This window comes from Osmia bicornis, chromosome 9 (genome assembly GCF_907164935.1).
Source record: "Osmia bicornis bicornis chromosome 9, iOsmBic2.1, whole genome shotgun sequence".
In the NCBI taxonomy this organism is placed as follows: domain Eukaryota; kingdom Metazoa; phylum Arthropoda; class Insecta; order Hymenoptera; family Megachilidae; genus Osmia; species Osmia bicornis.
Window position 1 is genome coordinate 8,644,571 of NC_060224.1, and position 22,939 is coordinate 8,667,509.

The 22,939-nt window shown below is 35.7% G+C and overlaps 1 protein-coding gene across 1 annotated transcript; it reads right to left on the reverse strand.

The window, feature by feature from the left end:
• Positions 1-10,093: 10,093 nt before the first annotated feature.
• Positions 10,094-16,398, reverse strand: LOC114878253 (dentin sialophosphoprotein-like). Its single transcript, XM_046287181.1, has 7 exons — positions 16,206-16,398; positions 15,666-16,005; positions 15,302-15,579; positions 15,119-15,232; positions 14,284-14,448; positions 12,659-14,139; positions 10,094-12,622 (listed from the first exon to the last, which is right to left on the reverse strand). The coding sequence occupies exons 1-7, from the start codon at positions 16,252-16,254 to the stop codon at positions 10,262-10,264; spliced, it is 4,788 nt and encodes a 1,595-aa protein (XP_046143137.1). The 5' UTR covers positions 16,255-16,398; the 3' UTR covers positions 10,094-10,261.
• Between the last annotated feature and the right edge of the window lie 6,541 nt (positions 16,399-22,939).

Below are 22,939 nucleotides of genomic sequence, written 5' to 3' on the forward strand. Positions count from 1 at the left end.
GTATTTATCTTCAAGGGATATTAATTTTTTAATTAATTCTTAATTAATTTAATTTGAATTAATTACTATTAATTGCCTATCTATATCGTTAGAACATATTTGCGTGTACTTTAATTATAATTCCGCATTGTATGTCCCTTTGCGATAATAGCTGTAATAGAGTTTGAATTATCTACAATAATACTTTCGCCTCCCTTTCCCCTACATATATCAATTTTGAAATATAAAATTGCCAATGTCAACGCAGTTCCCAGCAAGCTGACATTTCACCGAACGAAATCGTCTCGCGAATCGTTGATCGTACAGTGTCAAAATCCGCCACACCCAAAAAAGCATATCTCAGGATCAATCTGGAATCACTTTGAGAGCCGGTTTCATCCGACGTAGCTTCCCACCTGGAGCGATACAATAAAGACATCCTGTAAGACGTCGAGCAATAAAGCCTTGTTTCTCTAGCGTCGATTTCCTGGAAATCGAAGGATCTTCATCAATGCGAGGTAATTTTCTTTCCTACGAGGTACCTATAGCTTGTTTTAAATTACGTTGAAACTAATGACGGCAATAAGATCGGTCAACGATGATCCGTAAACGCGGACACGAAGACTGTGCCCTTCCTGAGATACTGATGATTGCTCATACCTCGTCTAAGAAGGAGGGTACACGCAGTGGGATATCCTGGAACCGAGTGATTCGTTCTGGAAATGACTAATCAACCAGAATCATTGATTTAAATCGTATCTCGTTTCGTGATCTGTTTAAATTACTCACTTGTGTCTTCAAGATCAGTATCGAAGAAACGATTTTGGTTTATTAAGGATTATTATTCCAAAAAGAGGCATTAGAAATGAGGCGTAGCCATCAGCAACAACGAACAGTAGTCACATAACGTTGGGTCTAAACAGGTCTAACCGTATGTCACCAGAACGTGAGCAAGAACCGCAAATACCTACCGATATCCGAGCAGCATACAGGCTCGATACCCATGGCAGCTGATCCCAAAAGCCTCGTGCCGTTTTATTTAAAGAACACCGTATCGTTGGTTGGATCACGGCGAACGAACGCTGCCACCGGTCTAAATCCGCTGTCCCGTAAATCATTGGACCGGTTTATGGTGTGCACACGCGGAACGCGTTCGAAGGCGCGTGTCGAATGGTTCGCCCATGAAATCCTCCTATCGATCAGCGGATCCATCGATACTCTTCGCCTTAACTCTTAACGATCCACCAATCGTTCGATCGATGATTTACTCGTTGTTTACGGATGTTTGCTTTCGGTTCAGACGATCCGAATTGCCAATGATTTACATAGGTGCTTTTCGAAGTGAAACTTCGCAACAACAAACCGAGGATCCGTCCGGAAGGTCGGCGACGCATGGCATTTTGGTTCCAGTCCCTTTGTCTCGAGTGGAACTTCGATCCTTCTTAAAACTATTTTACTTTACAAACATATTATTTAACACTCTACTATCCAAGTCCTTAATACTACCAGTACCCTAATAAATTCCATGTTCCAACTTGCATCATTACCAACATGTTGGTATTACGTTCTAATCTTAAAATATCCCTAGCATTCCAACCAATTGCACGTGCCAAACGTTCAGCCTAGTAATCCCGAAGCAAAGTAACCAAATAACTGGTTGAAAACACAGCTCCCTTTCCGTGAACAGGCACGCCACGGTACAGCAAAATAGCAAGCACGAGGGCATAGCTAAATTCGCGTTCGCGTAAATCAGCATCCAGCACGTGCTCCACTTGAACACGTGCTCCACGAAAGGTGCGTACACGCATTCACAGCCCGTTCCAGACCTTTTTAATTATTTTCTCCGCCGTGCCCGTTTTACCGCTAATCTATTTGCATTTCGCGCGATGACATGCGTTTTCGAGAGTTTACCCTCTTCCTCTTTTGCAAAAACCTGCGTCATTTATACAGTAGTAATGGAGAAGAAAGTATGAATAGACATAAATAGAAAAATCAAACCGAGAAATTTGTGGAATTTCATACGGAACGTGCTGTATAAATATAAATATTATAGACATTACCTATCTTCTGTTTTTTCTCTTTTTCAAATTTGGCCTAATAGAAATTCGGGTAGTAATATGAGACAATGTTACTTTTGAGAAAAATAAAGTTGTAAAACTAAGATAGAACATTAATAATGATAAATTATATATAACAGGACGTCAAATATAATAAGACAGCGTGATAGGCATTAAATCCACAATTCCCGTTTAGAAACTTTAGAAAATTTTTTATCGCAAAATAGCACATCACAAATATGTTCATTTTATTATTTAGTAATAAATTAAAAAATGTAATAGTAATATAAGCATGTCTTATATTGCTACCAATTGCTATTTATAATTATTTATCATAATTAAAACACAAATACTTTAAATATCCTTTGACGTACTAATACTATGACTATTATAGTATAACTTACCCCTTTTGCTTTTTTAAAACTCACAAATTAAACCAAAATAAATTCAGACGTAGTAACTTTCTATTACTAAAAGTTAAAAGTTAAAATGTTTGTTAAACAAAACACAAGTCATAATACTTGATATACAATCATTGTTAATAGTGTTAATACTACATACGGGTTAAAACCTTAGTATCTCATATTTCTACCCTATTTCATATTCGTACCTTCTCTACTCTGGCGGGTTCTGAAAGAAAAAAGGAAACGGCGTTAATGTCGCGAAACTACCCGCTAGACGGTTTGTCTGCTCGAAACCTTGTCCCGTCTGCCCTTCAGGTTTGAATTTAGACAGAGATCAATTCTAGGAAAGGGCCTGTTCCTCGTCCGTACCCTCGTCATGCGCTTTTTTGCAAACTGCCACCAAAATAGCTGAAACTTATTAATTGATAACTGTTTCAATCTGTCGAGCAATGTCAAGAAAATTTTCAAATTCTTTTCAAAAACTCAGCAATTGAAATACCTATAAAGTTTGTTTAGAAAGGGATAAAAGATTCTCAGGAGAACTTGGAAAATTTAGTTCCGTCTCTTTTACGTCGTTCCGGATTTTTTCACAGATTTGTCACAGCGGGAAGAAAAATTGTGAGAAAATACAGAAGGGAAGGTTCTACCCTCGCTATGTGTACTTCACGATTTAAATAGAACCCAAAGCGTATCCTGACTTTAAAGTAATTTTTTCATCATCTTTTTTTCTTTTCCACCCTCGAAGAGTGGCAAGAGAATTTCAGAGCGGCGTGAATCTTAATTAGCGACGCCATCGTGTGAAAATTGAGCGGCGGTTCATTTTCTTTCTCCGTTGTAGAAATAAAAATATCTCAAACAGTGGTGTAATAATAGAATTTAAAGCTGATACAACGTTCCTTTGTGTCTAAGGGTGCGAAGGGTTAATCTCAGCGTAAAGGCGGCAATTAAAACACGAAAATCCTTATTCCAACTCGTTACCTGGTTCATCTCCGAATTTTCATCATCGTGAACGATATTCTCCTCTCATTAGGGACGTTTGTCAGTCACCTCTCGCCCCTTAACTCCACTTCACCCCACCTCTTCTCCTCTACTCGCATTTTCCAAAGACTATTCTCGTATCCTCATTATGTTCCCGTCGGGCTAAAAGAAGAGAGAGTAGAATGGCGAAGAATGACGACCCGTTGGCCACCAAACGTTTGTTTAGCTTTTGAGTGAAAACGGGCCACCGATGTCGTTGGATAAAAAGAAATGGCGGGGACGAAAGTAGGAAGGTGTTAATTGGACAGCTGTCCAAGTTTTTGTAGCGCGTGAGCTTCGAGGGTGTTCGGTGCAAAAATAAGTAGCTATCAGATTGATTAGATATATAATTTCAAATTAAAGAGGTTGACACTCGATAAGGCTGGAAAATCGAAAGAAGAGCATCTTTCGAATTCCAGCAAAAGCGAAACGTTTCTTTTCTTATTTCCAGCGTGGAAACCTAGAAGAGGTTGGCGTCGCCACACGTGTTGTCGCGTCGCTCGTGCCTTTTTCGGCTTCCTTTTTATTTCTTCGCTTCAACAGGACGCGTAAGGACGTCTCTCCTGACGCGTGCAACCAGGGACCGAGTTTTTTTTCCAAGCATCCTTCTTTGATTTAAGCTCTTTTGTTCCTCATTTCACGGGCCCCTTTTTTCTCTCAATGCTAAATCATTTTTTCTTTTAGCCTATTTATTTCACAAACGAAATGTTTGCTCCGCACAGACAAATTCTCATTGCATTTTTTTGCAAGTGTAATCATCCGATCGCGTGGGAAATAGTCGCGAGTCAAACCAGGTCGACTTTCGAAACCGATCGATTCTCATACGGTATTCTAGATACAGTTTCCAAGAATCTAGTGAAACTGGTAGAAAAATTCGCGAGAAAGTCGGGAGAAAATCGTATATCAAAATGCATGAGCTTCTTGGTGGAATGAACTCCAGGTAGACGGAGGACAAGTTAAAGCAATGAAATTTTAATTACTTTAACTAGTCAATGAACCTACATGATGAGTCAGATAAGGTATTACAAATTACTATATCAGAAACTATAGCAGTTATAGGCCTAATTTCTTTTTTAAATTAAATGATAAGACGTGTACAAAAAATTTTCTGAATGGCTACCATGGGGTTAAATTAAGTATAGGATGCTATACTAATTTTTTTTTATTTAAATAGCTTTTATTAAGCTGGGTAACACTCAATTTTTAATATTTTTAAAGCTGAAGTATTTTGTCACAAAATACATTTTAATAAATATTGAATATGATGACCATTTAGTTGTAAACATGTATTTGAAGCATAAATTAATGGAAACTTCACTTACCGCAAAAGGAGATATGCAAACTCGATTACAGAATGCTTGTCAGTTGGTAGATGCAACAGTATTGTCTGATGCACGTCATAATATTAAGAAAAGAAGAAATACACGTTTATAAGTAAATAGACATCATTTGCAATATTTAACCCTCAGACGGCGGACCATGGAGAGAGTCCCAATTTTAATTTAGTTTTGTATTTCAAAGTATTTTCATTTTCTAAATTTTACACTACTCCTTTAAAGATTATTCTACTAATATATGAAACCCTTTCGTTGCAAAATTATATACAGGTCCTCCTACAACATGGCATCCTATAACACGGTTTCGCTCTAACACGATAAGAAAATTTGCGAAAGTGAAGATGATATCGTTCAACCAAAAAAACATTCTCGTTTGATTGTACTGACGATGAGTAGTGATGAGGAAGAAATTTATTAAATTAAGGTTACATTAAATGAAAATTGTTGATATATATATATGTATATATATGTTTATTAATATTATGATATATATGTAAGTATTCTATTTGTATAAGTATATATCCATCGAGACTTCTTTTCGACACACATTTCTTTGTTCACTTATGGTTCTACATCTAACAATACAATACCACTGACAATACTACCACCTTCAACCTCTAGTTACTTTTTGTCTTTTTTTACTCAGCCTACAGATGTCGCGCTTATAATATAAATTTACAAACTAACAAAAATAATATTTTTTGTCTTTTCTTTTCGTTTTGTGTTATACATACATTTATATTTTTAATAAAAATTGAGTTGCGTATATGGAATTAAAAAAAAATGTTTGTTTTTAATAAGTTTTTGAAACGTAACCCCCCTTTTTGTACTGGCTCTGGGTCTCATAACACGGTTTCACACAACACGGCATTTTCTAGGAACCTATCTACCGTGTTATAGGAGGGTTACCTGTATTTAACTTTGTAACCATGATAAATTGGTAACACAAGGAATCTGTTGGACAGACAGGATTTATTGAATTAGCTAGGATTACATGGTCAAGGTTTAAGATACAGTTGCTTTCATTTATTCGTAGAAGACATTTTACGTTTAGCGCAATGCTCATAATTCTCCCGTTCGATAGACGTCCAGGTATTATCGCCGAACTCTCCATATCGAACGGGCGGGTGTCCAGAAAACTAATTCTATGTACTAGGGTGTCCAGGAGATGCTCTATATTCTCTCGATCGATAGAAATCGGTCCAGGAATTATCGCCGTACTCTCCTTGGCGATCGAGCGTCCAGGAACGGTTCTCCCGTACTCTCCTGTCGGAGTACCTAACCTGCCGATCAAGAGCGGTTGATGGTCTTACCTTGTCCTCTCTCCCTCGGATAACAGCAGGCAAAATTGCCCGAGTCGGTCGCGAGCCCTTAATTTATATCTGTTCGTTGCTATATGCGGCCGCCATAATCGACGATCGCGTTGTCAAGAATGAATTTGACGTTTTCCGCGCTCGCGTTTCGCGGCTTTGCTCGCGCCTCGCGTCTCCGCCTCCCGCGATAGCCTATACTTGACCTTTCTCGAAATTGTCTGGACGCTTCCAGACCGTGTCATTTTCGCAAAGTTTCTTCTACCATTGTTACAACTTTAAGTTAACATCCTTATATACGTTCTGTAAGTTAGGGTCACGATTGACCCAGGCTCCGCTGTTCAAGGGTTAATAAAATTAATTTTAAGGCGAAATATTCGCACCTTCAATATTTTCTTTGCCGTAAATCGTGAATTATTAGGAATATCAAAAAATGGTTACAGTAAATGTTATTCAGTTTAATAAAAGCTATTTAAATAAAAATAAATTAGAAAAAATTTTTACGCACCACATAATCAGGTATGCACTTTGTAGTATTTAATTTAAAAAAAGAACTAAATCGATAGCTGCTATACTTTTCGAAATAATAATTTGTAACATTTTTTCTGACTCACCCTGTATAATGAAATTGTAAATTAACACGTAGACTGCACGCAAAAACTGTTGAAAATTTCATTAAATAATTCTAAGAAATATAGTCTATTTCGTTTTCAATCGGCATTCTGCTCGCTTAGCCGTGTTTGCAAGGAGTGGTAAAAGTATTGAGATTCCGAGTAATAACGTTTATCAATTCCAGCGGGAGATCGTCGGGTATTCGTAGCATCTGCGAAGTAGTAGCAAAGTTGCACACTCGAGTACACTTTTCTTTCCTCCCTCTAGTGCAGATGGCGATCGTTACTCGCTTATACGGTGCCGCTCGTAGATCTACGATTGCGTTAAAATTACGACGGATAGATTGGCCGGTGGTCGACAAAAGCGACGTTTTGTCGCGCTCACGGTTCGTGTGAAAAAGCACAAGAATGCTAACCGAATGGAGGAGAAGATAAAACGCCAGCCGCTTTTGTTACTGAATTTTCAATACTGCATCCGACTCGAATTCCTTAGGGATCTTCTGAATCTAGATTGTTAACGTTCCTTGCGACAGAGATCTTCGCTGCTAATTTCAAGGGAATTTTGATGAATTACTTTCTTCATTCCATAAAGAGACTTTAGAAAATCAGACCGAAATCAATATTTCAACTCTATGTACCTTCAAATTTGATTTACCATCGTCTTTGAAATGATATCTATCAAGTTTTGGCAAGCGTCTGGGTCAATATTTTGTCAGAGAATTTTTATACGTGGACGGGGTACACGGATCGTTGGAATTCTTAAAATTACGATGAAATTGCGCGAAATAGATTGGCGATGCTGGCAAAACCGTTTCGTCGTGCTCACGGCTCGCGAGAAGAAGTCGAGGAATGCAGAGGATAGATAAAAGAAGAAGCGAAGGAAACACGTGCAGCTTTTCATCGCGGGAAACGGGGATTTCTGAAGCCTGTGAAGGGAGCAGCCGGGTAATAGAGCCGCGAAACAACGCGTCCAGGTTAAATGAACTCGTTAATTGTTCTTCCGCAATAGAGCGTCGCGACGTGCAGCCAAGTGCATCGGTTTAAATCCACTTGTTACCGGCCAACCATCGTCATTTCTTCCTGAATCGTTCGAATAGAGGAAGCCTTTCTTCACCCTTCCATTGGTAACACCAAATGGTGGTAAATAAAAGTTGCGTTTATATGAAAACTATTAAAAATTTGCAATTTTCACGCGGAATCCAATTATAGATAAGATAGGCTAAATAAAAAAAACGGTATTATACTATAATACAAAAGCAATTAAAAAGTAATTAATAGATTAGTGAGCAATTAAGTCATTCGTATTACTGGCATAAGTTAAATATGAAAAATTAAATGAAGGTGGTGTAATTATAAAAATCTGAATTCATTTATGTTTCAACCCAAGATGAAAGTATCAAAGGAGATTGTAAGGGAAGCCAGTGACAAACCTGGTTGTTTCTGTTAGCGGTTTCTCAAAGAAGAAGGGGTGAAGTCGATGCAAAGCGCGACGGTTCATCGTTCCACGAATAATAAGCCGTTCTTTTTTGTCAGTAGTGTAACAGAAATGCCGATGGCCACACAAATCTGGCTCGTTTGATCTCGCTTGAAATAGTAAGGCCGCACACCGACAACGTTTCTCTTTTCTTTTACCCTTCCCTGCATTTTTTCCACTGCATTTTTTAGTAGTAGTAATTTCCTCATGGTGTGTAGAAGTCGTATTAATATACATAACTCTCCATGACGATTTTAATGCATACCAATTGTAAAATTAAATATTTTTCAAAAATCAACGGCATGTCAATTGCTTTTTAATTCAACCCAGCGCTATCCACGCAGTGACACGCAAAAACGGCCTAAACTACTCAACAACTTGTCGACTAATTTTCAGAAAAGTAAATTAACTAGAGGCACCATCTATTAAAAACCGGCGGAAGCGAATAAACAACTTACCAGCCGGTTTTCCGAAACTGGTATGACATCTACATCCGGACAGCTGTCTCGCCAAAAAGTGTATTTTCACTAGAAGTGTGCGGACAATCTTTTTGCGAATAGATATCTAAGTACTTTCGGAAAGTTCGGATTTGGCTGAGATTCTGCAAATAGCTTCATTTTGCATAAAAACAATATTTGCGAGAAGGATTTTTGGTGACTCATAGGCTAAGACTCAAAATTTTGCGAAAAATGTTTTACCATATTAGTGCAATTTCCTGCATTACAGACACCGCGTAAAATAAGGTTACCACAGTATTCTGTATACGTTCTTCCAATAATGTCTTCCAATAATTGATAAAATGGATCTTCTCCGCTTTTCTTTTCTTTCGTCCTCAAGAAAGCTCGGCATTCCCGTTCCCGGTATTGACACTGTATCGGTAAAGCAGAGAATGACATTACCGTAGTAATATTACAACAGCACTTAAAATATTTTTGGTACTGTTGCACAATATGATTGTTCAACAAATCCCCACCCCATAAAATATAGCATAACTTAAGGTGATGCGAGCGTCGAGGCCGAACTCCGAATTCCGAGTCGATAAAACAGTCAACGTTGCATCGAAAATTATACCGAACAGAAACTGATTTCAGCGCCACCGCAGTTATTGCATCCAACTAACGGCATCCTATTCTACGTCACTTGTCGCATACACCTAAATGACACACGGATGCTACGATAGCTAAATGTATGTCACCGCCAAAGTATAAAATACGATACTGCATATATCAACTAGGAAATGTATGAATGACCTAATTCCTTCAGCCAAATGTTATATATACATTTATTGTAATATAACATAACCAACCGAGTGAAAGTAAATGTCAGCGACATCTGTCACTCGTACCACCGATAGTAACTTGCCTGCAGAAACAGTAAAAAAGCGGCGATCCCATATCCTATACTAATGCGTGATGCGTCGTGTCACAGACACAACGGATAGGCAGAATTCAATGATAGTTTCGACAGCTTTCCGAAAATATCTCTAAAACTAAGGCCGAGTGACAGTTATATATTTAGGAAAAAGTTGTTCAAAATGTTGATTTCTACACATATTTAAAAATCATCGGAATCGGAGGAAACCCATTTATTTTTAACTATTTTTAATGTTTTCATTACAAGGAAAAATGCTACGCATTACTGGTACTTACAGATATAATAATATAAGAATCTGTCGTGTGAACAACAAAATAAAAAGTAGTTGGAATAAACTATAAATTTGTTATATTTTAACATTCCGGTTTTTAATGAAGATTTGGCAACATTTCATTAAAATATAGGAACAATTTACATTTAAAACTGCTATTACTTTACAATCATTATCACAGTGATTACAATTCAGTTAAAGTACTAAACTTTTAATTTATTTTTCAAATTTAAAAGTAAAAATAAATGCGTAAACGATAAAATAACAAACATTACTCAGTCATTTTATAAAAACATACAATTACATTAAATTATATTACACGTACAACTATATTACATATACAATTACATTACATCATATTTAAACTTATATATTTTTAAAACCTGCAGATTATGTTTCAGAAAAAAAGTAAATTCAAACTTCGATATCAATGTTTCTCTAAATACCTTGAATTTGTAGCGATCACTTTTCGCTTAAACGAAACTACGCTTCGAATTTTCTTTTTCTTCTTTATTTTTTGCATGTTTACAACAGCGAAGTGAGTTGTACTTCCACAGGAACTTAACGACTCGAAATCTTCTTCCACATATACATTTTCTACTTCTTTAGCCTTTAAATTAAACATTGAACGGGATGGTAATATTTGATCTTTTATCTTTGATAATTTCCTCTTTTTCAGTGGTTTCGATGGAACGTCAGATAAATCTTCAAGCAGTTCAACAGATAGTCGTTTAATACCCCGTGTACTTTCTGCTTTATTATCTTTAATTTTTTGCTTTTTGGATTCTGGTTTTTCATTTTCAAGTTCTCTTTCTTGCAATCTTTTTTTTTGTTTTTTCTTTTCCTTTTCTTTATTAACTTTTATACTATCAGTAACTTTTAATGCTTCCTTTAGTGGTTCAGAAAATTTAACGACTGTTGGTCCTTCATCTGAATCCGGCACTATGTCCGTAGATTGTTGTGATTTATTAGATTTTTTAACAGGTTTTACTTCACTTTTTGCATCTTCTGCCACTAATTTATGCTGTTTCTTTAACAATTTTTCAGCTGAAATGTTTTTATCTTGTGAAGTATCATTTGGTGATACATTTTGTTTTTTCTTGGGTAATTTATTAGTTAAAATTTTTTCTTGTGAAGAAGCATCTTCCGACACTAATTTTTTCTTTTTCTTAGGCAATTTGATAACTGCTGTTTCATCATTCTGCACAGCAATGTCTTTTGATAATTTTTGTGTTTTCTTAGATATCCTGGTAGTTGGAATTTCTTCATTTGACAAGGCTTCTGAAATTTTCTTCTTCTTCTTCTTCTTCCCTGATACTTGATTTTCTGAACAAATATCTGAAAGATCTTCAGTTATTTCTTTTTCCTGTTTCTTCTTTACTTTTTTAGGTTTCTTAGCAATTTTTATCGTCGTATCAGTGATTTCTTCGTGTGATTCTTCTTCTTCTACATCTTTATTAATATCAATATGTGCTATTTTCTGTTTCTTCTTCTTTTTCTCTTTCTTCTTCTCTTCATTAAAAGATACCTCTTCAAACTTTTTATTCTTATCAGTATCAATGGTAGAAACAACATTTTTATCTTCATTTACGATTTGTGATTCTATTTCTTCAAGAAAACTGTCTTCAATTAATATAGTAGCATTACTTTTCTCCGCTGTTTGTTTTCGTTTTTTATGCTTTTTCCGACGGTCGACTTTTAAAATATTGTCGGCTACACTGAGAAGTTTCTGTTTTAACGAAGTATCTAAGTCTAGTACTGAATAAGATAATGTCTCTGAATTTGGTGTATTAACATTTTCACTTTCTTCTCTGGGCTGGTTCAATGCATTATTCTGTTCATCATTATCATTGGCATCTACTAATTTTTTAAATACAGTGTCCAACTTTAATACTGGTGCACTTTCATTTAATTTGTCTTTTTTCAAATATTTTGTTGTTGGTGTGTCACTATCGGGAACTAAATTCGACTTATTTAAGTTTGCTATTTTAGGAGACAATGGTTTTGAAAATTTCGTTTTTTCCACCAATTCCTCTAATCCACATGAAAAACGCTTATCCACCAGATTCTCTTTACTTTTTATTTTACCTAATTTTTTAAAAGTGTCTTTTGTTTTTAAACTTGTATCCTCAATTTTATCTATATCTGAAGAAGCATTTACTTTACCATCATTTGTATTTTGTGTCTTTATGCTGTCATCAAACCCATTTGACTTAGGTAAATAATGACTTTTAGGTGTACTGCATTTCATAATTGATTTACTAAGTTTCTGACTTCGTTTATTAAATATTGATTGAGAATCATTCAATGATAACTCTATATCCTCAAGTATAAATTCACTTGAAGCGTGCTTTTTCTGTTTTGTTGTTTTCATTTTAAGAGAATTTGATAACGATGAATCGGATAAGTTGTTCTCTTCTTCACTTTTTTCGCTTTGAGATATATCTACTTTTTTAAGCTTTTTCTTCCTGCTAGTTTGAATCGTGCTTAAACGATCAGATATCTCTAATTTGTTTTTTTGTTTGCTAGAGGTATCTATTAATTTATCTACATCTTCTTCAATATTTTCTCGTTCATTCTTATTTTGTGATTCTTCTTCAGTCATACCTCCTTTTATTTTGTCCTCAATTGCATCTGGTTCTTGCACTTGCATTGCTTCGTCTTGTTCTTTTATTTTTTTTTCCTGACTTTTTTCAGTGTCTTCATCAGTATGTAATTCTTCAATTTCAATTTCTTCATTTACTTTCTCTTCTTCTTCTTCACTTTCTTCATTGACCTTCTCTTCTTCTCCTTCACTTTCTTCAATTTCAATTTCTTCACTGGCTTTCTCTCCTTCTTCTTCACTTTCTTCATTGACCTTCTCTCCTTCTCCTTCTCGTTCACTTTCTTCAACTTCTTCAACAATAAAATCTTCAGTGTCTTTATCAGCATGTAATTCTCCAATTTCAATTTCTTCATTGGTTTTCTCTCCTTCTTCACTTTCTTCATTGATCTTCTCCCCTTCTCCTTCACTTTCCTCATCTTCTTCAACATCATCAACAATAAAATCGTCAAGATCTGATCCATTATCTTCTGGATCTGATGATTCCGTTTCTGATGCTCTGCATTCGTCTCCTCGTACATCATCATCGGAAAACTTAGAAATGTCTTTACCAGCAAGATTGTATTCTTTTTCAATATCCGAGTCCATACTTTTATCAGATTCGTTACTATCAATATTAGATGCTTCATCTAACATAAATTTAGGTAACTCTATAGTTTTATTTTCTGAATCACCAGATTCACTTTTACTATCATCAGAATCTGATTCAATGGTCCTTATTGCTGAACGGTTTCTACTGAATTTCTTTTTAGCATTACTTTTCTTTTCAGGAATACTGGAATCTTTAGATTCATTTTCAGATTCTTCTATACAGTTTCTTTGTTTTCTTGAAGAAATATTTAAGGACCGTTTCTCTTTATCATTTCTAGCTGATTTATTTATGACACTTTCACTTTCCATTTCTTTTTGAATAGATTTATTTAAAGATTTCCTGCTTACATCTACTTTAGAGGTTAACTTGTTAAGCGATTTTCGTTTTTTTGTAATACTTTCGGACAAATTCTCTTCCGCTTCCATTGTTTTATGAGATTTGTTTAAACTTTTTCGTTCAGGTGATTTCCAACTCGAAACATTACGTTTAAAAGTGGAATGCTCATTCCATTTTTCTGTTATTGATTTATCCTGATTTTCATTTTCTGTTTCATCCTTAAAATCTTTCATATTTGTCGCTTCGTTATCTATGTCATTTTCATTTATACTTGTGTCTTTACTATCATTCATCTTGTCTACTGATTTATTCATTTTCATTTTTTCATTCTTCTGTGCTTTTCCAGAATCCCTTTGCATTTTTAACAGAACAGTATCATCCGAGTCATAATCAGAGGCTTCTTTCTCTTTTGCTGTTTTTATATTTTCAGCAGCCAACCATGCTTCTCTGTCAACTAAAACGAGATCACATTCAGTTTCCATTTCAGTTTCAAGTCTCTCTGTTGACATTGAATGTATCGAATTCTTATCAATATCATCATTCTTTTCTTTCCATTCAGCAGATGGAATATTTTGAAATAAATTCCCTGCAGTTATGCCAGAATCATTATCTTCAACAGCATCATTTTCTTGATTCTTATTGCATGTTTCTTGAATGGACTCGGATTTTTGTGCATCCGATCCTGATTTCTCAGTAGATTTGTTTTTTAACGTTGATGAATCACTCGCATATTCCTCTTCTTTCAGTTCTTCTTCATTAAGCTCAATTGGCGTCTCTGTAACAGTGAAAGGTGGACTACTTTTAACCACGTCAGTTACGTTATCTTGATCTACGTTAGTAAATTTAGCACTACCCTTTTCTTTTCATTCAGCAGCTGAAATATTTTGAAATAAAGTTGCAGTTATGTCAGAATCATTACCTTCAACAGCTTCACTTCCTTGATTCTTGTTGCATGTTTCTTGAATGGACTCGGATTTTTGTTCATCTGATCCTGATTTTTCTGTAGATTTATTTTTTAACGGTGATGAATCATTCGCAGATTCTTCTTTTTTTGGTACTTTTTCATCAAGCTCAGTTGACATGTCTGTAACAATGAAAGGTGGACCACTTTTAACCACGCCAATTACGCTATCTTGATCTGCATTAATAGATTTAGCATTATTCATATTAGGGAATGATATATTTGTTTTACTTATACTTTTAAGTTCAGATGTCCAACAAAGGTACTGTCTGAAAAGAAAGCAGAAAAAGTAGCTAACTGGATTACATACAGAGCTGACAGGGGATTTCCAATAACCAAGACTGTTTTATTAGATAGTGTGCAAAATTATTTAACCAGTTTAAAGAAACAGACACCATTTAAAGATAATCGACCTGGTCGACACTGGTATCAAGGATTTCTCAAGCATCACCGTAATATAGCTCGTCGAATCCCGCCGATCCTACACATTATTAAAATACTGTAATATAAACACCAGTGGCATTGTTTAAATAATGAAATTATTTTCTCATACTGGTTCTATAGTTACGAAACGTCGTAAAAACAGTCCTTGAATTATTTTACTTTTCTTTTTTAAAAATTTATTTTGTTCATTTTATTTGCAATATAGTTTTTCAACATTTCCCTTTATATCATGCATTTACTTCAATTCACTTTAAAATGTATTATTTGGAATTAGGACATTTTGAAGTGGTTCTATAGTTATGATACACAGTATATATACAGGTTATTATAACGAATAAATCAAACTTACCGCTAATATCTTCTATGCTTTTCTCATTCACAACATTGCAACTTGAGTCAAAATTACCTTCTGCATTTGACATTGATTCATGTTTCTGGGCTGATTTAAGAGAACTGTTTAAACCTAAAATTTTTCTCAAATATATACATCAAATCATTAACAACGTTAAATAAAAAAGAAGGAGTAATGTACCCATTTCTTTAATTTCGCTAACATTAGGTAATGTGCGATCTAATGCCACCACTAGAATTTTCATAATCTCTTCTTTCTCCTCTACAACAGTAGTTTCTGAAGGTACTATTGATGCTCGTGTTCTCATCTTATTGGATGTATGTATAAATTCACACTCATTTTTATCCATATGCTTATTTTCTTCAACGCTTTCAGGTTCCATAGAACTGGCTCTGGTATTACGTGTAACTCGCATTGGTGGTGTTTTTGACTCTGAACCAGCTCTTGTAAATCGTGTACTGTAAAAATAAAGTAATACAAAGTAATACAAAATTATTTCAATGGTAAGAATTGTGTTCTGATAATAAATAATTACTACACATACTTTCTTCGATTATTAGTTTTGTTAAACACATCACCCATAATACTATTTCTATTTCTTTTAGTTGGTGTCATAGTATTAGCATCACTTTTTGTGTCTTCACTAACATTTGAAGATATAGAATTCATCCTAGAACGTAAGGGCCTTTGTTTTTCAGTTGTAGTAATATTATCCATTGTATCTGTTCGGTTCCTTGTTACTCTTGTCTGGGTATTACTAACGTTACTAGTATTACTTGAAAATGATTCGGGTGAGGATTCATTTTGCTTAACTGTTTTAATTCGGGAGCTGCGACGAAGTGATGAATCGACTGAGAGTACATCAGCTAAACGAGTCTTGCGACCTAATATTTTTAAATAAATATAAAAAACTAAAAATAAACATCGTATAAAATGTAAGATATTTATTTTACACCAGTGTAAAAGAAAAAATGTTATAGTTTATGAAATTAAAAGGTCTGTAAGGGTGAGACCGAATTGACCGTTACAATCAATGATCTGGTGAGTCGCATGGGTGTAAAACCAAAAAACAAAAGATACGAACCGGGCTTTGGATCTACATCTTCTTCTGAATCTCTTGTAGAACGTGGCATTTTATTTATGAATTAAATCATGTATCAGGCAGTAATTAATATTAAAAATAAATAACACTTGACATGAAACGAATTACAAGCACGTGCTATGCCTGAATTTAAACTGCTAGCTAAACTTCTCAATACACGGTGCGCAGTGCGCAAAACATTTGTCGTTGAAAAAGCATGCAGAGACCTCAAGTGACGAGATATTAAAATATTTCGATTTCTGTGACAAAATTCGTTATAAAGTTTTATTTAAAAGTAACTTAAATAATGAAACATCAATTAAAAATATTATCTACATGAAAAATCGCAAAAATCGTTATGCATTATAATTAAAGTAGAAGGTTTTATAATTTTATAACAGTTACAAAATATATTAGCGTAGTAACAAAAATGCGGGAGAACTGTAACGGTTTGGGGCAGAGATGGGATATGGGACGGGTTTTCTTGCGCATGCGCGGCGATTTTAGTATCAGTACAGTACAAGTTTCAATAAAATGGAATACCTTAATCACCCACCATAATTTTGCAAAAATAGTTATAATCTGATTGTAAAAAATGAATGTATAACATATATATGTATACATAATTCACACGTTTCCTTTTTTGGGGGGTGTAGGAAAGGGACGGGTACTAAAATAACTGTAAACAAAATATATAATGAAAAATAAAATATTTTATTTGGCAGAATCAATTAAAGAATACCAACATTTGCTGCTAGGAAATAACTGCCAAAGGAAAATTGCCAAAACCTTGTCAGTATTCACAAAACAAAAGTTACATTTATAAAATCAACATAAATATTAACATAATTATAAATATATAATTAATAAAAATAAAAAACAATTTGTAAAATAATTATAATCCCTAGTTGCGCCACCACATAGATACGTCCCTGTAAAAGTCGAGCATGCGCAAGAAAATCCGTCCCATATCCCATCTCCCATCACTGGGTTGGGGCGTCGCGTCATGGAGTTATTAGACGATCCCTACCCCAGACACCTATCGTACCGTTATTCGGAACTTACATATATCCCAATATATCCCAACGGCATGCCGGGCGAGCGCATGCGAGAGGCTCCGTTCAATCTCGCCGCTATCTAGCGCTCCCCGGCCCGAACTCAAGGCGTCCGGGGAGACGAAACTCTCCCCTCCATTAAACGTCTACAAACTAAAGATGATATTCTCACTTTATTAAAAGTAAGAATATCGGCGAAATTTCACGGCTACGATTTAGTATATGGGCTGCCCCCCCCCCCAGGGAGGTGGGGAAGATAGTCGGATAGCTTGGAGGATGAGGATCACAAATATGGTGGTTCCAGGTGTCCAAGTCTTAAGGGGGTGGAGATACAGGGGTTGGAAGTTACGATGAACTTGAATTTCACTCGCCGCAAGCGACCGAGCGATAGGGATCGTATGACAGAGAGCAGTGAACGTGACAGAATGAATTTGAAGTACGAAAGACGAGGATGAGCGTGAAAGAAAGACAGAGTTATTGGAGGTAAAAGGAAATGCATAACGCGGTGTGAGGTCAGTCGAAGACGATAGCGAATGGAGAAGAGAGCGAGGAAATAAACGTTTTTACCAGACTATTTTAATAAAAGTGACTCGACTTTGTAAATATAAAGCTTTAAAAGCAAATACTGAAAAGCAAAATTGAACAACTGTGACGCAAAAATACTGCACTACTAATATCAGCTGGCAAATGTGGTTTTCAGGCCACCTAGGCTTGTGCCAAACGCTACGCACCATCCACCCCGCCTAGACATCGCACAGAGGGACAAAACGGCTTTCGGCGATCAAAATTCGATTTTCGTGAATTCGAAAATTGAAAAACTATTTGCATACATCGATAGAGAACAAACTGTTGTTTAACGTAGTGTAATCCGTTTTTTCATATTTTCTTCCGTTTTGCTGTGGTCCGCACTAAAAGTCAGTAGAAATTCATCAGAACAAAACGCTGATGATATTACCCGTAACTTCAATGTACGATTGTAAAGAACTTTACTCGAAAAGATAAAATTCAAATGAATTATAAAGTTTACTAGATTAGTATAGATTCTATTCAGTGCATAAAGTAAGTTAAAATGTTAACAACTTTTTAAATAATAGGATCTGATTGAAACGAAGTACATTTAACTAAAACCTTAACTTTTTGTATGATTTTAAAAAATTGCAACCACTTGCGGCGGGTTTAATTATTACTGCCATAAAGAGTGACCCTTCTATTTTATTACTAATTCTCAAGGAATTAAACACATTTGATTTATATGTAGGTTAGGTTAGGCTAGATAAATTTCCGGAAGGCGGCCGGCAACGCTATAACAGTCGTCGTATCTCCAAAGTTTTGAATAGGACACCCTATAGATAGTCAGGTTGGAACCCCAGCTGTGTCAACGGCTGTTCGACACTTGACGATGTCAGCTTACTACATCGAAGACGGTTGTGTTAGTTACGTCTGTATAGGAAAAATTCTATGTATTGTACGAAAGTTTTTAATTAATATCTCGGAAACTAATAGGAAGCCGAAGACACCACTTTATATTTGGGGTCCCCTCCTCCCTCCCCCTGCCCCTCAAAATTTCATCTTGATCGGCGACCGGTCGTATTCGGAACTTCATTCCAACTTTTTCCTGGTCCAAAAATCATCGAAATTGAGGAGGACGTATTTGTTCTGCAGTTTTACGAAAAAAAAAATAATAATAGCAACCAAAAATAATCACAGCCAAGCGTGAACATAGAAAGGGACAGATAGTGGAGGAGATAGAGGTCCAAGGATTCAAAGCGAGGAGCCGAAACGTATCGCTGTGACTAATACTAATTCAACAATAAAACCTTTTTACTTTTGACTTTTTCTCAATGAAACTTTTACTAATGCATTGGTGAGATTTTTCTGATTAAAATGATACCAAACATGATACAATTTGGACTAATTGCCTTGACGACCTCGCTAATAAGCCTATGCTCCAACAGTGCATATGTTACCGCTAAAGTGCGAAAGCCGTTAATGTTCACATTACCTAGTTAATCTGCAGATTAACTGATCTGCTCCGTTAATGGGCGGAATCAAGAGCTTTCCACACTTTACCTGGGTAATATGCACATTAACGGCTTCCGTGTCGTTAAAGTGTGAAAGTTTGTTTCCCTCATTTCCTTCCCTCACTTCTTCACCTCTATCGCGCCACTTTTAGTTTGGTTACGTTAGTGTTTTGTCGTCGCCGCTTGTTTTTATTTCTCATAATTTGCGTTTGCTGCTAGTGCGTAGCAAAAAAGTTATTAACATTTAAAGTATTCAATTTGTCCCGTCTACTGGGGGGCTGTGCCCCCCAGACCCCCCCTACGAACTACACTAACTAGTACCAATAGCCATTTTTGATATGATGTAATTTAATATAATCGTTTTATTTAAATAAATATGTTACATTGTATATTGTGTTTATTATTTCCTTATAATAAAAATGGGTATCAGTATTAGTTAGTGTAGTATATAAGGGGGGTCTGGGAGGCGCAGCCCCCCGGGCACCGAAACGAATTTAATATATACATAGTTCAACTCGTGGGAGATGTTTTCACAGAAGCCGTAATTCTGTAGATTTACCATTGATTCTACAGGGAGATTCTCTCGGCGCACTACACAATAGCCGCCCCGCACAATGGAACCCTGCTGTGTTTGCGGGCAAAAAGCCCAGGAGGTCAAGTCGCCGGACTGCTCTGTGTTTTGGGTCCGGCGTCTTGACCTCCTGGGCTTTTTGCCCGCAAACACAGCAGGGTTCCATTGTGCGGGGCGGCTATTGTGTTGCGCGCCGAAAGAATCTCCCTGTATCAACTAATTTGTTGATTGTTTGATTGTATTAACTGGATTCTTTAGATATCTAAAAATAAGTAATTAACGTTATATTAATTTAAGCGTATAGAAACGTTGGTGTTGTTCTAACAAAGATCTTATTTTCACTTTAACGAGTGCCTAGTAGGTAATGTGAGAAATGAAATAATTTTCAGCACATTAACAGATCACCAGTGACTATAGATGGTAGAAGACTGGACATGCCTTTGTTCTCAAAGGCTCGTGAATTTGTGCTTTGGGTGCTGGCCAGGTCGGTAACGTCGGTCTTGTCCCTTGTTATCCGCGTGTCCCACTATCCGACCATCCAGCCCATATATTTATAAAGCGTCCTATTCCACCCGCTAATTGTTCGGGGTGCGCTAGAAATAATCCGACACGTTTATGGGGAAAATAGCACAATGTTTATTTGTAAGGCTTTAACAATGAGAACCAATTTTTGTCGAGCACGCTAAACAACTTAATCGAACTGGTCGAACTAGAAGTCCTAACGCGTACCGTGACGGTTTGAATTCAGACGCCATGAAAGTCGTTGTTACGAACTTCAGGGAAGACCCGAAAAGGCATCCGAACCTAGAGAGTAAACTCTAACGCGACAGCGAGCCGCTGTAGGCGCGGTAGCGCCACAGTGCCTCGAGAACGAACGCCATCTGCTCTATCCTAATATAAAAATGTGAAACACTTCGCACTACAACAGTCTAATACGCGTTGACGGTAACAGAAGATTGCTTCGATACCCAGGATTGTACCCCTTTGCTTATAGCCTTCAGCTCAGCGTTGCCATATCTTAGTAGACAAAGAAAGAGAATACACGCAACGAGATAAAATGAGATAGATACATGTCTAGTCACCGACGAGATACTGTTAAAGACTGCCAACTCCTGTGTTAAAGTTCGGCACGCCAAGTGGGCCCAGTGGGCCTGGGATACGATCGGTAAATAGGAATGATGGATAATGTAGAATAGTGATATTACCCATTGTACCCCCGAAAAAAACTGTTATACCACCAACGAGATGATTTAGCTTTGTGACAGTACAATAATTATCTCGTCGGTGCTGCTTGGAAAACAATTATATTTTACCTTATAATTGTATTACATTCTTATTGTAATACAATAATATAATTATTGTAATAATCGATACTAAATAAATATATGAAAAATAAGAATATTTGATATATAACATTCTGAAAAAATACAAGAACTGAATAAAAAATAATTCGAAAATTACTGTTATATTTATAAAATAATGATTCTTAAACCAAAAATATCATTTAACTGTTAACAGAGACTCGTCTCTTAGCAGACTGTTAACAGGTGGGCATTTTTACCTTTTTCACAGGTAGCAGAAGTAGGCATTTTTAACAGAGAATGACATACTAAGCGCTTAGTATATTCCCTTATTCTGCCATGTGGTGAACAGAGTCGAACGTCCCAAACGTTTGAAAGTTCGCGTCCTTGCATACCCCGCGCTGACACTGGCGCACTCAAGGGGGGGCTACGGGGCTCTAGCATCCCCCAAAGAAAAAGGAAGGGGAGCAACAGAAAATTTTCCAAAACCTGTTCCTAATTAAATTAGTGTTACTGTTTATGTCACATATTAATAACACTGTTTTTTGTATTAAAAATATTTTTATTCGTTCAACTTAGTTACTTTTATGAACAAATTCTGAGTGCGTCATTGCCCGCACATACCCCATCATGGCCCATCATTGACTGTCCTTTCTTTTTCAAAGTTTTATGGCAAGACTTTATAACAGAAAACAAACCCCGAATATTCTGAAAGGTCGCAGACTGTGTCAAGCAGTGGACAAATTTGTATATACTATTGTGGTAATTTTAGATATTTATTTTTTCGTGGAATACAAATCTAACACTGAAAATACCACGACTTACAAGGAAGGGTTTTTAGATGTCCGCCTCCGATTGTTTGGATTTTTGGATATGTGTTAAAGGATCGAAAAATAAGGTATACGTATTTTTTTATTTTTGCCCGTTTTCATATTTAGGGGGTGAAACGACCCCTTAAAATTTTGGGGTACAATAGGCTATCTCGGAAATTATCATAGATAGAAGAAAACTTTTGAAGGAAAAGTTTCATGGTTTTTTATGAACATATAACAACTGGTCATAAATTTTGTAAAAAATAATTTGTTTATAACATTATTTTAAAAGTAATCACAATTTACATAATAACAAAAAAGAACATAAATTTTTTTCTGAATCCATTGATGTATTATATGCTGTTTGCCTTTTACATTTTTGCATATTTTAAAATTAAATATGTATCGCGCACATACGCCGGGTCGCGGTCATACCAGATATGGATGTACGGTTAATATCCATTACGATATCTAGCGTTTACCACGTATACTAGGCATTAATACAGTTATTTAAAGCTTACAATATTAATAAAAATTATATTAGTATTATGCAGTATTATTGAACTCATTTCAAAATCGATGAAATTATTTATCAATTTAATTTAATTTAATTTAGACAAATTTCTAAATATATTATAAATATATTAAATTAAAAATATATTAAATGTCTAAATATATTTAAATATATCAATTACCTTCAGTGTTACGATGCACATGAAACAGCAATGTTAATAATCATCTCCATGATTATTGAAAAAGGACAATGTTAATTTTTCAGAGATTTTTTCGTTGCCGTGTATTGAAAATTTGCCTGTTGGTTTGTGATACGGAGGTAAGCATCGGGCCGATCCGAAAATTGTACCTTTTTTACCGTTCAAAGGAAGGGTTCGGAGATTACTTGCAGAGTAAAAACAACATACTTGTAAACCCAAGAGAATACATGAAATGCTATGTATGTCAAGTGAAAACATGACACT

What these genes read in the sequence shown, in the direction of transcription:
- LOC114878253 (XM_046287181.1), bottom strand. Translation starts at nt 16,254, where the DNA reads ATGCCACGTTCTACAAGAGATTCAGAAGAAGATGTAGATCCAAAGCCC. An exon ending in AAAACTAATAATCGAAGAAA is followed by an intron (nt 15,580 to 15,665) that starts GTATGTGTAGTA and finishes TTATTTTTACAG; the next exon opens with TACACGATTTACAAGAGCTG. An exon ending in AGGAAGTGAAGCTGTTGAAG is followed by an intron (nt 14,140 to 14,283) that starts GTAATGATTCTG and finishes TCACTGTTACAG; the next exon opens with AGACGCCAATTGAGCTTAAT.